This window comes from Pipra filicauda, unplaced genomic scaffold (assembly GCF_003945595.2).
Source record: "Pipra filicauda isolate LSUMZ 115617 unplaced genomic scaffold, ASM394559v2 scaffold120_size2142806_pilon, whole genome shotgun sequence".
Lineage (NCBI taxonomy): Eukaryota > Metazoa > Chordata > Aves > Passeriformes > Pipridae > Pipra > Pipra filicauda.
Window position 1 is genome coordinate 1,528,607 of NW_024103663.1, and position 16,411 is coordinate 1,545,017.

A 16,411-nucleotide genomic window follows, 5' to 3' on the forward strand; every position below is an offset into this window, starting at 1 on the left:
GCCGTGTGGGGCGCGGGCGCCCCCTGGCGGGTGCCGGGAGCGCCGCAGGGCCCGCCCCGCCCCGAGCGGGGCTGAGGGAGCCGGGACCGCCCGGGGGGCTGGGGCGGCCCTGAGCGGTCCTGGGGGTCTCTCAGGGGTCCCCCGTGGGAAGGCTCAGGAGAGGCTGAGCCAGCCGGGTGTGCCGCACGGCAGAACCCTCGCCGTCCCAGGGCCCCCCTCAGACCGCGGGCACACCCGGGAGGAACCCGCGCTCACACCCCCGCCCCAGTCACTACACCCGGCTTCCAATGGTTCCTGACGGTTATTCACCCTTTCAGGTTCGTCCTTTCACTTCCTGAGGTAGCAAAGGGAAATCTTGGCTGCTTTTCATGGGGAAAGGGCTCTCCAGTGCCATCCCCGCTGCTTCCCTGTGTGAACCAGGTACTCGTGGGCTTGGGCTGTGGAGGGACCTGAGCAGGGTTTAACGAGTCTTGCATAAACCCCCAAAGCTGGGGAAGGATTTATCTGGTTGCTTTGTTTGAAACAGTCGTAATTGTTGTTGTTAGACAGCCTGCACAGCCCTCCTGGCACAGGGGCTCTCACACCTCGTGTTGTCCCTTGTCACCTCCGCGTGGCCTCCTGTGCTGCCCTGTGTTCCTGAGGGGAGCCTGGGGCAATTGTGACAGTGATGCTGAGTTAAAATGGGGTTTAACACAAATAGTAATCGATTCTCTGTGTGCTTATGGTGCCCCGGTGCTGGCAATGTAACTGGTATTTCACAGGGACCTCAAATATTTATGCTTGGGTTTATGCTTACACAAAACCTTAAGCTAAAGGAGGGCAGGGTTAGATTAGTGTTAATTAGACCAGGTTGCTCCAAACCCTGTCCAACCTGGCCTTGGACACTCCAGGGATGGGGCAGCCACAGGTTCTCTGGGCAACCTGTGCCAGAGCCTCACCACCCTCACAGCCAAGAATTTCTTCCTAATATCCGATCTAACCTTCCTCTCTACCAGTTTGAAGCCCTTCCCTCTTGTCCACCTATGTTCCTTGTTGGGATTTAACAGCAAGACTAAAAATACCGGAATTTATTTCCTTTTCCTTTTGCCCAGGCTCCAAATGCATGTGAAAAATTATGAGGAAAAAATCAGAAGTTGGGAGAGGCAGAGTTTGGAATGTCAGTGAAATATTTATTGCTAACAGGTTTTTCCTGCCTCTGGGAATTAAGACTCTGGGTGGTTAATGGAAGGAATCAACATTTGGGTGAACAGCTGGTTCCTGCTGTTCCCAGGGAGAGGTGAGGGAAAGGTGATGGATGTTTTCAGGTGAGACCTGCAGCCATGGATGACCATGGCTTTGGATATTTTTGTGTAAGGTCTTGCCATTCTGCCTCTGGCAAGGGAAGGAAAAATATTCACGAGGAACACTGAACAGTTTGTGGAGTCTTACAGGTTTTTCAGATCAGTAGTGTTTGGTGTGACATCTCCTGGCTGAACTGGACTGAAGGCACAGACCCCTGATGGCTCCTGGAGGGAGCAGTGATAAAAAAAGTCTTTTTTTCTAAAGTCTCTTCAAATGGTTTCCAGCTTAGCAGAGGCCTAAAGGTGCCACCACCCAGTGGCTGTTCAATGGCACGTGTGAAATGGCTCCAAAGGGTCTCAGTTTAATTCCCAGCCTCTCACTGGAGCACATTTGCCACTCCAGTTACACTCCAGGAAGTTCCAAGCGGATAATTTGGAATGAATTAATGTGCTCACGTGCTGCCACTCAGAGGTTTTAACAAATGAGGTCATTTTCACCTGCTATTTGAAATGATTTACCTATAGTTTCTGCCAATGAAACGCTCTCAGGGGTTTGTTCTCCGTGTGTGTGACATCCAGAGGGCTCAGGGCTGGGCCCTCCTGTCCCACTCCAGGCAGAAATAAGTGGGAACATTATCAGGCCGCTGTCTGCAGGTGAATTAAAAGTCCTGCTGGGATTTCTCCAGGCTGTGGGATGGATTTTTTTTTTTTTGAAAATTGGCGTTTTCTGCGTTAGACACACGGGGGCGATGGAAATCACCTTTTCCTCCGGAGCTTGTGGCTTTGAAATGCTGAATAACCACAGGTTTGTGTCCCCAAGCACAGAAGGATAAAATATTTCTGTGCAGTTACAAATAACCGCCGACATTTCAAGTGGCTGAGACTCCAGAGACTCCAGAAAACTTTTCCATAAGCATTGATATTACTTAAGATGTTTAAGTTTAAAACGAGAGCAAATGGGGAGCCTCAAGGGCTTGTGTGTCAGTGTTTGTTTTGCATGCCTGCTTAGTTCAGATATTCATGGTGGGTCAGGATGGATTTCAGTATAAATATTTAATATTTACAATCTATCAGGTGGTGTAAAACATTCTCTTTGCGTTCTTTTGCAGGTTTTTTATTTCAGTGTATTCAGCTGCTTTAGTTCAATGATTTTCTCCATCTAAAATTGAAAAGCTGAGAGTAGAATTGAGAAAAAAAAAAACAACCCAACACCGAAACCCACTATAGTAAAAGTGTGAAAAGATAAGGTAGTTTGGGAACCTCCAGTAGCACAGCTGATGTGAGGACCACTGGATGTGCTCCATGCCCAGGAGGCCTTCCTGATAAATGTCCTCATACACTTCACTTCAGAATCCTTTTTTTAGGCTGTATTTCTATACTCACTAAATTTTATGCAATTTGCTCAAGATAGAAATCCTTAGGAATGTAAAATTCAGCCTGTAAAAATGCAAAAATATTGGAAGGAGAATCAGATTATGAATAATGACAAACCAAATGTTTATTTTTAATGCGGTTTTTTTCCTGTACCGTTACTGGATGTTCACTTTCACTTTCTCATTTGTTCTGCAGCTTCTCTTCCTGGGCTGGGAATGCTGAGACTTTGCAGCTTTACAGGAGGATTTAGGGCACTTCCTGGAGCTGTAGGGGCACTTGGGCCCAGGAACAGCCCATCTTGTGGATTGTGTTAGTGATGGCAGCTCACCTGGAGAGAATGTGGTGGTGTGTGAGTGATTGTCCCTGAAAACAGGCAGACCTGAGCATTGTGAAGATTAACATTCCATTTATAAGGCTTTTTTTTAAAAAACAGCTAAACCATGATATTGCTTTAAGAAGGGATCTGACCTTTCTCTCCATTACCTGCCTGCCAGGGCATGAGCAGTGCCAGGCTGGATGTGTCACCAACCCCCCTCACCTGGGATGATCTGCCCTGTGTTTGCCCTGGGGATGTTATCAGAGCCTGGGGAAGAGAGGTGGAACCCGAATTTGGCGTCATGAAAGGTAAAATCAATTTCCCTGTATTTTTTTTTAGTTTATTTACGTGCTTTACTAAGGCCAAACTTCCTTGTTTTGAGAAAACGGAGTGGCACGTGTTCACAGTGCACGTGCTTGTAAGTCATGGAATGAGAGTAAATAATGTCCTGTGTCCAATTTCTGGGCATGATAGGAAAAGGTGTGGATTTAACCACCCCTTCTCCAAAGCAGAATGTGGTTATGATTCAAAATCCAGTAAAACTGTTGGAAAGTGGGTCTGAACTTTTTGAATCTGTGTGTTTGTATTAAAACACAGATTAGTGCTGCCTGACAGCCCTTTCCACGAGAGAACTTGAAGCTTGAACACATTTTTACCTAATCCTTTGCAACTATTTCAGTCAAGAATCGAGGGACATTTTGAATCATTTCTGCTCCTGTGTAAGTCACAGCAAAACCCCCCAGCTGTCCTAAATATGGGATTTGATTCAGCATGGCCAGTAGTCATCGCTGGGTATTCCTTACCCTGCAATGTGTTCCAAATCACATATGGTAATTGCTCTGAAATCACATTTCCCTCTAGGGAGTGTCCCACCACCACCTCTTCACTGTGAGGTGAGATTTTCTTGCTGGATTCAGTGGGAAGAGCAGGTGGGAAAGATAAAGCCCAGAGCTTTTGTTTGCTTGTGTAAAATAACATACAGAATATTTTGGGATCTATTCTCTGCTGTATGTATACAGGCTATAAACAACTGTCCTGCCCTGTGATGTGATGTTCCAGTGCCTGATCACCCTCTGGGGGGAGAACCTGTTCCTGAGATCCATCCTAAACCCCCCTGGCACAGCTCCAGCTGTTCCCTGGGTCCTGTCACACCGAGCAGGGGTTGGAGCTGCAGCCCCTGGTGAGTCTCCCCTCAGTCTGCTCTGCTCCATCTGAACACACCCAGTGCCCTCAGCCACCCCTCACATGGCTTCTTCCCCTGACCCTTCACCATCTTCATAGCCCAGAAACATCACCTTCCAAACCCATGGGTTTTTTCAGGTGAATGTATTTAACTTGCTCTTTTTCACGTGTCCGTGCCTCTCTTTGCCCTTGGATGGGAGCGTCGCCGCAGGATTTCGGTGTGTGAAGCAATCCCTCCCCCCCAGTGTTTGTGCCTGGCTGGGAGCACTGGGCAGGGCAGACAGGCAGTGTGCAGGTGCAGGTTTTAGCACGCCTGGAGCTCTGGGAGCACCAGCGAGGATGAACTCAGCACCTGTCGTAATCCCAGGTTTTGTAAGGTCTGTATGTGGTTATTATCAGTGATTTGGGACCAATCCCTCAGCAAGCCAAGCACTCCCCCTCACTTCTGCAGGAGCTGGGATTTGGGACTGGAGGTGATTGACAACCTTTCTCTTTTAGCTCCTTCACAAAAATGCTTCACCAGAGGAAGAGTCTTTATGTAAAAGACACATTTATATCTATAAATAAAAGTGTCCATGCCCGAATTTTCCAGATTTGGTCTGGATGGATGGATGTGAGGACATGATCTGTTCCCCCAGTAATTTCATTAGCTACAAAGCCCCAAATAAGATTTTCTGGCTGTGTAATTCCTGCCTGCAGCAGGCACATATCCCCCCACGTGCTCCCAAGTCAGTGTAGTTTCCTCAAGCACAGTCTCACACCCTCTAACACTGCCTCACTCTTGAAATGCATCTTAAAAAGAAACTGCCTGGAGTTTGGCCCTGGAGTGTGTGGCTCAGGAAACTCACTGTTCCGTCAGCACTCCTGCTGCTGGAGTGTCTGTGAGCCTGAGGCTGTCCCAGAGCCAGGGTGGGCTCTGTCAGGAATGTCCTCCCAGACCTGGAATCACCCTTTGTGTAAAGTGCAGGAATAAAGAACCCAAAAATATAAATGATACAGGAAAACCCTACTTCCCCATGAGGAGGAGCTGTGGCTGCCCCATCCCTGGAAGGGCTGGCAGTGATGGGCCCTGCCTGAAGACTGTTAGAAGAGCCCCCAAAGCTGTTTGTGCAGGTCCTTGGGCTTTTGTACCCCCCGGGCTCCAGCAGGATCAGCCTGCACAGGTGACCAGATCCAGCAGCATCGGGAATTAAACTCGCGTTACTCATCCCAGTTAAATTGCACCAACCCCGTAATGCCTCAAAGCTCAAATAAAACAAAAAAAGATAAAAAAAGAAAAAGGAGGAGGAGTGGTTCTTTAATCCATCGGATGTCTGCGGCACAGGCAACTAAAGGTCACAGACAGGCAGGACAGGCGCTGGCAGCGCTTTGCCCCGTCCTTGCCACCTGTTATCAGCTCTGTCCCCTGCCTGTGCCAAGGGAAGGGACAGGGCAGCGGCCACGCGGGGCTCTCGTGTGCAAGGACCTGGCCGGGCTGGGGTGCTCACAGGATGGGCCAGGCTGGAAGGGGCCAAAGTGTCCCGTCTGATCCCCCCTCCCTGTTCCAGCAGGGCCATCCCAGAGCACATGTGTTGCGTGCGGACGGTTCTGGAATATCCCCAGTGAGGGACACTCCACACCCTCCCTGGGCAACTTCTTCAGCGCTCGGTCGCTTCGCAACAAAGAAGTTCTTCCTCGTTGTCCAGGTGGAAATTTTTGGGCATCAATTCCTCTTCTGCCCCCGCCCCCCCAGCAGATGGGATGGGATGGGATCAATTCCTCTGACCCCTCCCCACGGGTGGGGTCCCCTCTCGGAGTCTCCTCTCGAGGCTGAGCAGGCCCAGCTCCCTCGGCCTTTCCTGTCCGAGCTGCCGCAGTCCCTGGATCACCGATCCCTGGATCACCGATCCCTGTTCGGGGGGTCCCGGCCATGGGGGGGGTCCCCTGTCCAGGGGGTGTGTCCGCCCCCCCCCCCCGCTCAGGCCACACTCGGCCCCGCCCCACACGCGCTCTCCCATTGGCCGGCGAGCGGAGGGAGGGGGCGGGGGGCGTGGCCACGCCCCCCGCCCCCTCCCTCCGCCCGCCGGCCAATGGGAGCGCGCCTTGCGCATGATGGGGCGTGGCCCGCGGGGGGCCCTGACCTGAAGTAACCCCGATCACACCACCGAGGGGCGTGGCCTGCGCGGGAGGGGGCGTGTCCGGGGGCGTGGCGGCGGGAGCGCCAGGCCGGGGGCCCGCGGCGGCTCCGCTGCACCGGCACCGTGAGGTGAGGGCGGGGCGGGCACCGGCGGGGGGGGACACACGGCGAGGGAGGGGACACACCGGGGGGGCTCCGCGGCACCGGCGGGCGCGGCGCTGCGCGGTTGGGGCTGGGCCAGGCGGGCGGGAGCTGGCCGGGCGCCGGGAGATGGCCGGGCCATGCCGTGCCAGGCCATGCCGTGCCCAGCCGGGCCGGCGGGATGTAACGGGATGCCGGGCCGTACCGGGAAGAGCCAGCGGGAGATGGAGCACCGAGCGCCGCCGCCTCGGGGCTCCTCGGCCCGGTGTCGGTGCCGCTCCGCAGGCGGGGGTGGGCGGGGGGCTCCCGGCGCCGGCCGGTCCTCCCCCGGTTCCCTCTCGGTTCTCCCCCGGTTCCCTCTGGGTTCCTCCCCGGTACCCCCCCGGTGCCGCCGGTCCGGTCGCTGCCGTGGCCGCCCCGCGCCCCCCGCGCGGTGGAACAACACGTGGGCGGCGGGGAGCGAGCCCGGCGCATCCCTCCTCCATCCCATCCCATCCCATCCTTCTCCCAGCCCCCCGAGGGGGAATTTCAGGATCTCAGGCTTTCAGGATCTCGGGCGAGAGTTCGGGTCTGGTTGTGCCGAGGGGCCGCACCCCCCCCGGGATGCTCGAGAGCGGCGAAGTTGTAAAAAGCGGGTTTGCGGAGCAAAGCGAATTGTTCTCCGCCTCGCCTTTTCGCGGCGTCTCTTAAAGTCTTCTCGGGGAAGTTTAAAATGAAAAATGCCGTGTTAAAAAAAGTATCCAGAGCGTGAGTGGAGTGCGTTCTGGTTTAGCAGGCAGGAAATACTCAGCAAACTGGTTTAAGTGATGCCAAATTCTCTCAAAAGCAGCGGGATTTAGACAGTCTCGAGTGTTTTAGCTAACTAGGAGAATTGTAAATATGGGCTTTTTTTGGGCTTTGTGGAGTTTTAGGTTGGATCTCAGGAAAAGGTGATACCACCCAGAGGGTGGTTGGGCTATGAACAGGCTCCCCAGGGTTTGGTCATGGTCCCAAGGCTGACAGAGCTCAAAGAGCATTTGGACAATGTTCTGAGGGACAGGGTGGGATTGTTGGGGTGTCTGTGCAGAGCCAGGAGTTGGACTTGATTAGGTACTGGGAAGAAATCCTTCCCTGTGAGGGTGGGGAGGCCCTGGCACAGGCTGCCCAGAGAAGCTGTGGCTGCCTCATCCCTGGAAGTGTCCAAGGCCAGGTTGGACGGGGCTTGGAGTGACGTGACCTGGTGGAAGGTGTCCCTGCCCGTGGCAGGGGGTGGAATGAGGTGAGCTTTAAGGTCCCTTCTGACCCAAACCATTCCAGGATTCTGTGATCCTTCTGGGTCCCTTCCAAGTTGGGATAGTCTGTGACTCTGATTTTTGGAATTGGCACAGACACATCTGACTGGAGGAGACCTGGGAAGCATCTCTCCCACTTGTAAATTGAGGTTTGTGTGTGTAATGTCAGTACAGTAAATGTGAAAACCAGCTACCTAGAACCTCTCCCCTGTGGACATACATTCATAGGATCACAGAATGTCCTGAGCTGGAAGGGACCCACAGGCATCATCCAGTCCAACTCCTGACCACTGCCCTGGGGAGCCTGTTCAGTGCCAACCACCCTCGGGGGGGAGAACCTGTTCCTGAGATCCAGCCTGACCCTGCCCTGGCACAGCTCCAGCCGTTCCCGGGTCCTGTCCGTGTCACACCGAGCAGGGGTCGGAGCTGCAGCCCCCGATGGGCTCTGCCCTCGGTCTGCTCTGCTCCGGCTGAGCAAACCCAGTGCCTTCAGTGCTCCTCATGTGGCCCTTCCAGAGCCTTCCCCATCCTCGTGTCCCTCCTTTGAACACTCTCCAGTAGCTCTGGCTCCTTCCTGTGCTGTGGATCCCAACCTGCCCCAGGAGAGAGCAGTGGACGTGGAATTTCGGGCGTTAGAACCCAAGGGGCTTCGCAGGGTGTTTGGTATGTGCTGAGGACGTTTTGGGATGGGAAGTGAAGCAATGCCCAATGATTAACCAGGAGGCATGGCTCAGGTGGAGCCAGGGCTGAGCTGGAGCCAGGCTGGGGCAGTCCCTGGGCACGTTAAAACGGGGCAGCACCGGCCTGGCAGAGCCGGGCCCGGAGCAACGCCGGGGGTGTTCGGTGCTGGGGGCCCCTCTGGGTGCAGGAACCATCCCCTCACCCTGTCCCGACCTGGAAACTGCCCCCCAGCCCTGGTATAGGTGAGCACCTTGCTGATTTTTTTTTTTGTGGGCAGGAGAAGCAACTCAGTAATTGTCTTGTTACACAGGTGTCATCTCTTTTTAATCTGTTTTTACCTTTTTTCCTCTGCTGTTTTCCATTACCTGGGTTCCTTCAGGTAGGGCAGTGAGAGCACAAATCCAGTTCATCACTTTCAGGTGGTTCGTGTTGACCAGCAATGCCACAGATCCCTGGGCTTTAATCAGGAGACCTTCAAATACAACTACTTTTATTCCTTTCCTCTCTATATGACATAGCAATATTATAGAAGTATTATTCTGATTCTTTGAAAGAACCTACAACTTATTTCCACTGAAATATTGATGTTCTTTTCACAGTGGATTTGCCTTCAGAATGGGATGGTTTGGAAAGATAAGAAACTTTCATTTCCATTATCCAGGTTTCATGCCTGGACGTATTTTACAATAGTAAAAGTGATCTTAAAGTGCAACTATTATAAAACTTCTGAAGTCTTGTATTGTTACATGTGCATTTCACTGTCAAGCCAAAAATGTGACTAATGGTAGTAGCAGAGCTGTGGAGGAGTGAATGGGGGTTTGTTTCCCCTCAGGCAGAACCACACACGTCACGTTTTGGGTTGGGATTGCAGAGTTGTCGCTGCTCGTGGTGTGAGCAGGATTTGGGCATTCCATGGCCCACTAGAGCTGACAATCCAGATAATTTTGGTTTTCAGGGTCTAGCTCAACAGTATTAAGACAAACAGTACGTGTGCAGTGGCTCATGGCACACGAATTTATCTTGGTGCTCAGCTGAATTCAAGGTGCTTCTTAGGAACTGTGGCAATTACACTTCAGAGCCAGTGCCATGTGCAGAGGTGTATAAATATGATACACCCCTATATTTGTACACATATTATACACCTCTGTATTTGTATTTATGAAATGTACCTCTGTATCTGTATATATGAAATACTACTCTATATTTGTATATATAACTATATTTTTGTGTATATATAATATGCCTCTATATTTGTATATATACAGTGTAACAGTGTACAATGCACATTCCGTTTGCAGCAGTGAAATCCAAAGGCTCCAGTGAGGAGATCTCTTAGAAAGTCCGTGTTTCATTTAGCCCCAGACAATGCTGAAATTAATTTAAATATGAATAAGGACTCTCAGCTGTGCTGAGAACAAGCCAAGCTTATCACTTCAGTGCTGATTGCAAAACCCCAGAGGAACTCCTGGCTTTGGGACTGGGCTCCAAGGGGTTGGAAGTGCCTTGGGAAATAAACCTGAGTGGGGTTTCATGGATAACTCATTTCTCTGGAGCAGAGTTGGACAAACCAGGTGTTGGGAGTCAAGTTGTTTGAGCGTGGCAGTGGGATCAGGACGTGTGGCGTTGGGTGGGTGGCTTTCTCATGGAATATTTGAGTGAAATGCTTCACTCTTCCTGTTCCCCTGCTTCCAAAAAAAAAAACCCAAAAAGCCTTGAAATTTCCTTTTTAATATATTAGTTATTGAAATTAGAAAAGGTTTGTCTTCCATGAGATAGAGTTGGAGTTAGTTTGGCTGCATCCCAGAGCTCTTCGGCGCTGGTAATTGTGCCAACAGTAAATCTGTCTGAATGAAAATCTTTAGTTATCTGATGCCAGGATAAACATACACATAAATACTGTCTTCATGTTTACATGCACAAACAACATTTGATTCAAGTTTTGTGCTGTCTGAGCACCTCAGTTAAAGAAATCTCCCTGCATGGTTTAGTGTACACATCACAGATGGATACAGCGACTTTCTGGTTCTGCTTCCCCTTCTTCTCATCTCTACCCTCGAAACCAGGGGTTTTTTTAATGCTTTTCATGTCCATGTGGGGCAGATATTTGTGACTTTTCAGTTATAAAATGGTTAATGATGTCTCTGTTAAATGAAGTGCCCATGGCCACAGAGCAACTGGAGTTTGTGGGAGGACTGATGTCAACACAGGATTTGATCTAAATAATTCAGTCGAGTACATTCATGGTAAAAGTGCATGAGCCAGTTGGATGAGTTTTTAATTCTCAGTTACTGATGGGAAGCAGGGATTGCTCTGGCTGCAGATGCTTTTCTGGGCTCTCATTGCAGCCACCATCACATCCCATTTGTGTGATGACACGGGCCAGGTTCCTGTGCCGCTCAAACCATCGTGTTCATATGGAGCTGCATCCCCGTGCTTGGCATAACATGGCTGGAATTAGCAGGACTGATGAGGTTTTCCCACCAGTTCAGGCTGTCAGTGTGGTGTGGGAGTTACAGGCATCAAACAGTCTGTTCTGCATAGGGAAGACCCTCTTGGGAGGTTGGGGGTTCATGTCCCCTCGTCTCCTCCTTGTCTGTATTGCTCTACCACAGTTTGGTGGATGAACTATTGGGTTTTTCATGTAAAGATATGATATGCCAGCAGTGTCTTCTAGCCACCAGCTTTTCCCGAGGTTTCTGGTTGTTGTTGGGATTTACTCCTTGGGGTTCAGCTGCAGTCAGCCAGCAGGTCAGCAGCTGGCAGGCAGAGAGTTTGACACAGGCCGGCAGTGCTGGCACAGCACGTCGTTCCTTTCAGAAGCAGAACTTAACAGACAGGTGGGACGGTCAGGTGGGTGCTGACACCTCGCTCAGAAGCTTCCAGAAGGAGGTGCCATGGCTGGAGTTGGGCACTGCAGGCTCAGCCCCTGGGTCACTCTGTGCCTGGAGCCAGCGAGCCAGTCTGTGCTGTACCTGTGGTTATTCCAGGACAGTTCAAAGGCTCCCAGCCAGGAAAACACACAGGGAATATGCTTCACAGTAACCCTAATACTTACTTCCTAATCCTTTTCTTTTCCAGTTCGTTTTGGAAGTGGATAACTGCTCAGGTTGCAAGGCTAACAAGAGGTTAGTGCATTCCTTATTTTCTAATGATGTGTTTCATGTAATCACTGTAGTTGTCATGTAAATGCATCAAACCCCAGCAGAGCAGGGGGTATCAAATCTCCATTCCCCATCCACCTTCGTGCTGTGAGGGGCTCCTTTGTTTTCCACGTCTGTCATGGCTCTTCCTCAGTTGTAACTGTTCTTTTAATTTTGAAGAAAATGCTTTCATTCCCTGTTGGAACACTGGAACACTCAGACCCATCCCTGGAAGTGTTCAAGGCTGGGTTGGACAGGGCTTGGAGTTCCCCGTATTCAGAGATCCTTCCCTCTTTATATAATGATTTTTTAATGGAAAATGGAGACCTGAACTTCTGTATTTTCCTCTGAGAGTTGTGAATAATGCCACTAAGTTTCAATACATTAAATACCTTCAGTATATTCAGTAATTGGCAGGGATGATCTGGGGCCAAGAGGTTAAAGTCAGGGTGAGGTCACAGGCCTTCCTGGCTGGCAGACCAGCTCAGATTCCTAAAAGAATCCTAAGAAGCATGAGGTTTTCTGAAAAAACGTAAGAGCTAATGTGTCTTGTACCTTGCAAGGGCTGGGAAAAGGATGGTTTTGATCAATCAAACCCATTATTTGATTAGAGTAATTAATGATATGTCCAATACCTCACAAAGTGAGTCCCAGAGTTCAGATCCTGTTTCAACACACATTTTTAATTGTGGAATGGCTGAGATTGGAAGAGCCTCTGGAGTGCAAGCCCTATAAGCAGGTTCAGCTGCAGCAGGTTGCCCAGGACCACATGCAATTGGGTTTTACATGTCACCAGTAACTAACTAAAGAATAACAGTAAAATAAGAAATTGGGATTTCTAGTCCTACACTTATCTGTAGGTTTGGGGTTTGGTATGGGGTGTTTTTGGGTGGTTGAAGTCCTTTAAGTGACTCCTGCAGCTTTGTCTAAGGTAGCAGGTTCTGCAGCAGTGGGAGTGACCAGCTCTTGGATCTCAGAGTCCTTGTGCAAAGAGAGAAGTCAGTGACTGGGGCAGAACTGTTCTGGATCCTGGGTCTGTCTGGGTTCAGCTCTGACGTTCCAATGTTGCATTTCCCGCCAGAAGTGAACCAGAATTCCTCCTCTTTGTCCCTCAGTGGCAGGAATTGACCTCAGATTTGGGTTTTTTTTTGACTTTCTTTTGTCCCTTACAGTGCTGAGAGCCCAGTTTGGGGGAGCCATGGAAGAGTCTTCCCAACCTGATAAATCCCTGGAGCCGAACGCTCACTCCCGCTTTATGATTGGCTCTGTGTCAGAGGATAACTCGGAGGATGAGACGAGCTCCTTGGTCAAACTGGACCTGCTGGAGGAGAAAGAGAGGTCTTTGTCACCTGTGTCTGTCTGCTCGGACTCCCTTTCAGACCTAGGGCTTCCAAACACTCAGGATGGCCTGACAAGCCATATGAGGTATGGAAAAGTGGTTCTCCAATCTTTTTACCATTCCAAAGACAATCCAAATATTCAGCTTTGTATCCAGGTTTGGCTTCAGATGGTTTTCTTGTGCCAAGACATGCTTCAGTGTTCTGTTTCCAAATGACCTCTTGTATGTTTACCTGTATCAAAACCTTCAATTTTCCGTTGGTTTTAGTGGAATATCTGTGCCTGAATTCCTTAAGCACCTTCCAGACATCTCAACTGTTGAGTGTTATGGGCTTGGCTATCCTGCCTTGTTTTGTCCTGGCTTTCAGAAAATGGAAATGTGTTGACTGAGATGTTTAAAGTTTTCACTTGTGTCTTTTTGGGCCGTTGTTTGTTGAGACAAGGACAATATTTGCTTATTTTGTCTTTGCAGGGAATTTGCTGCTTTGTATGTAACCAGAGAATTGGCAGTGCCCCTGGGTGGGATCAGTGACTCCATATTGGAATGTTTTTTTGGTTTGGACTGAGAAAATTGTGATGGTTGTAGAAAACATTGGTGTCTCTCAGTGTGGTGATAAACCAAGACTTAATGTGGTCGCTGCTGCCTGAGCTCAGGGAGGGGTTGGTCTCAGGGCTGCTCCACTCCTACTCCTAATTCTTTGTGCCTCAAGTGAGCCATGAACTGGACTTTGGAGATATTTCCTTGTCCAAAGTCCCCTTTATTTTTAGGTGTTGCTGATTTGCATTCCACTAGAGGGATGTGCCTGTTTGGATTTTCCCTGATGCAGTCTGGATATCTTGTGTTTTTGGGGTGTCCAGACCACAGTTTCTGTGGTCTGTGATTCTAACTGATAAATGTAAAATGTGGGTGTTGGAATGGATCCTTCCCAAAGCTCAGCTTCTTACCTCCTTCAGGTTTAACAGAGTTGCTCACCATCATCTGAATTCCCACTGCCCTGCAGTTGTTTGTTTGTACTCATTCTATTTATGAAAACATAATTTTGGACAGTGTTAAAAGGCTTCCTAACATCCAAATTTGTGGCAGGAGTTGGCAGTCCCCTGTTTTCAAGCATTTTTAGCATGCAAGGAAGGAAATTTTTACTTAGTATTTATTTGTCCTTGACATCTTCCAGCTGGGTATAATTTACAACCTTTCTGTCTGCTGGTTCCTGCAAGAATATGTTGGTGATGGTTTGTTCTGGTGCCCATCAACCTGGGGTTCTCCCAGCAGATCCTTCTCATGGTCAGAGCCAAACCTAGGAGAGCTTCCTCTTGCTCTGCTCTTTCTGTCTTTTGACAAGGTGCCATCCCATTCCAGGAACACACAGGACAGTCTGAATCCCACTCCAGTTTTTACTGGACAATCCCTCACTACCTTTACTTTGTTGCTATTGAAGAGGTGGTTCATTCCAGAAAGGTTTCTGGGTTTGCCAACCAGTAGATATTTAAACAGCCAGCTACTCTTTGTTCTTCTGCTTTGCTGGTTTCATTGCTTGTGCAAAGGGATTTTAATCTCCTTTTTTTTTTGGTGGTTCCCTTCCCACTCTTGGGAGAAGCTTCTGGAAACACATATTAGCAGACTCTTGAGGTTGGGGCAGGAGGAGGACAGTGGTCTCTATTTTAGAAGGTTGTCATGGTCCTACTGATGGCTGTGTTCAGCCAACTGGCACTTACACAACAGATATAAAACCTTAAAGCAAACTTACAGAGGGTTACCTTTCCAAAGCCTGCCAGCTGCAATGATTTGCCAGGATGAAAGGTAATTCTGAAGCAGGAAACTGTAACTATATATATTTTAGGAACAGGAGAACTTGGATGAGCACCTAACCATGAATGTGGAAAGAGACAATAGCAGAGAAAGAAAATCAAGCAATTTCCAGGACACTGCCTGGCACCAGAGAGCCCTCATGCAATAGGGGTGCAACCTTGAGCACCTCTGTTGTAACCTGCTTACTTTGGCAGTCGCTTTTGGGAGCTCTTGACTTCGAGTTAAATTGGAGAGAAATGCCAATTCAAATAAAAAAAAAAAGTTACAGCATTATAGGCTGTTTTTCTGAGATAAACTCAGATGAGTTGAAATACTTATCAGGATGGCTGTCCCTTTCACCAGATTTCTAAACCGTGTTTACAGATGGAGAAACTGAGACAAAGACAACAGCAAAGACAAGTTTAACAACTTGCCTCGAGTCCCCTCTGTGACAGTGAGTTCTTGGAACACAGGTGCTCTTGCTTCCAGCATCCTTTGGTGATCACAGAGGTACCACACTTGGTAAAGTGACAAAGATTAAGTCAGGGGGAGTTCTGCACAGTTTGACCAGTGGGTCACACGAGGTGCAGGTTCTTTTTGAAGACGTGGCCAAAAATCTTTCCATTTGCTGGTTATTTTCCCACAGAATAAAGGTAGAGATGGCTCGTCCTTGAGGTGAGGGGCTTTGCTGCAGAGGAGTCCTCCTGAGGGAAAAATCACAACTAAAAATTCCCTATTAAACTGTTTTTGCCTCAACCCACGAGTTTTCCAGCTTTTACCCTTTGGATTCTCTCCCCGATCCTGCTGGTGGGGAGTGAGGGAGCAGCTGTGAGGGCTTGGCTACTGGGGTTAAACCATGACAGCAGGTGTGTCCGAGCTGGAATCCTTGCTGAGAGCTGGAATCCTTGCTGAGAGCCTCCTCTGCTGGGGCTGGGATGTTCCATGGGTGCATCCTGCCCAATCTCGGGGTGTCCGTGTGCCAGCCGTGTTTCCCACTGGAGCACGCAGAGCGTGTGTGCTCTGCTCTTTCATCCATCACCTTATTGATCTTTGTTAAGTGTTTATGCTGTTGCTAAAGACACTCTTGCTGGGACAGGTTGTACGATATGGGCTTTCATGCCACGGGAGATCCATGAAGACCTTTGGCTGTGCCAGTTGGCCGCTGCTCCGCGGGGTTGGGAAAGCCACGCTCTGATAACGAGCTTTAAATTGGTGTGTGGAACATCAGCGCTTACAAAAGGTGTGTGGGGAGAGTAACCACGCAGGCTGGGGTGTTCTGGTGCTTTGCCTCCTTGTAGCTGTGCTTTATTTAAAGACTATCAGGAACAACAATCGTGTAAACGCCCTCCTTGCTCTGTAGTTCCGGCATCCAGCGTGGAAAACAAGTGACCTCGAAGAAAATACTCCACTTGTGTACAGTTTGCATCAGCAAAATTTAGTCTTTGTTGTGTTTTTTTACCTTTGGAGAATAAACCCAAGTGTACCATTTTTTCTTTTTCCTTTTTTTTTTTTGCTGGTGGTGTCTTTTAAGTTCAGAAGTTTCCATCAGCACTTCCAGTCACTCCTGCTGGGATACAGTTGTCCTTGTATTGTAGTGAGCTGTTATACAGTTGCTGTGCTGCTTTCTGAAGTGTCGGTGGTAGATTAAGTAACTTCTCTGTGAATACCACTTGGAGAGGACTTTGGGCCTGCTTTGTTTAATAAATTGTTCTTGATTATTGCTAAATTTAATTTCTAGCTTCCAAGACAGTATCTTGTATCAAATTCTTGTTTAAAATAGAATAAA

General features: G+C 49.3%; 1 protein-coding gene and 1 long non-coding RNA gene across 8 annotated transcripts in view; both read left to right on the top strand.

Annotated features, from left to right (window-relative positions):
- The first annotated feature begins 57 nt into the window (after positions 1-57).
- Positions 58-4,736, top strand: LOC120324483. The gene is made up of 2 exons (XR_005565835.1): positions 58-317; positions 3,149-4,736. It is a non-coding gene; the product is annotated as an uncharacterized LOC120324483 (long non-coding RNA).
- A 1,620-nt stretch (positions 4,737-6,356) lies between these two features.
- The window catches only part of ACACA (acetyl-CoA carboxylase alpha), a 114,706-nt gene continuing 104,651 nt past the window's right edge, over positions 6,357-16,411 (top strand). For 4 of the 7 annotated variants that reach the window (XM_039387329.1, XM_039387336.1, XM_039387333.1 and 1 more), the window contains exons 1-2: positions 11,367-11,486; positions 12,674-12,926. In XM_039387329.1, the coding sequence (XP_039243263.1) occupies positions 11,390-11,486; positions 12,674-12,926 (350 nt within the window). In that variant the 5' untranslated portion in view covers positions 11,367-11,389. Of the gene's footprint in view, positions 6,398-8,541; positions 8,604-11,366; positions 11,487-12,673; positions 12,927-16,411 lie in introns of those variants that run through there. The other 3 variants (XM_027751648.2, XM_027751651.2, XM_027751650.2) reach the window with 3 other exon arrangements.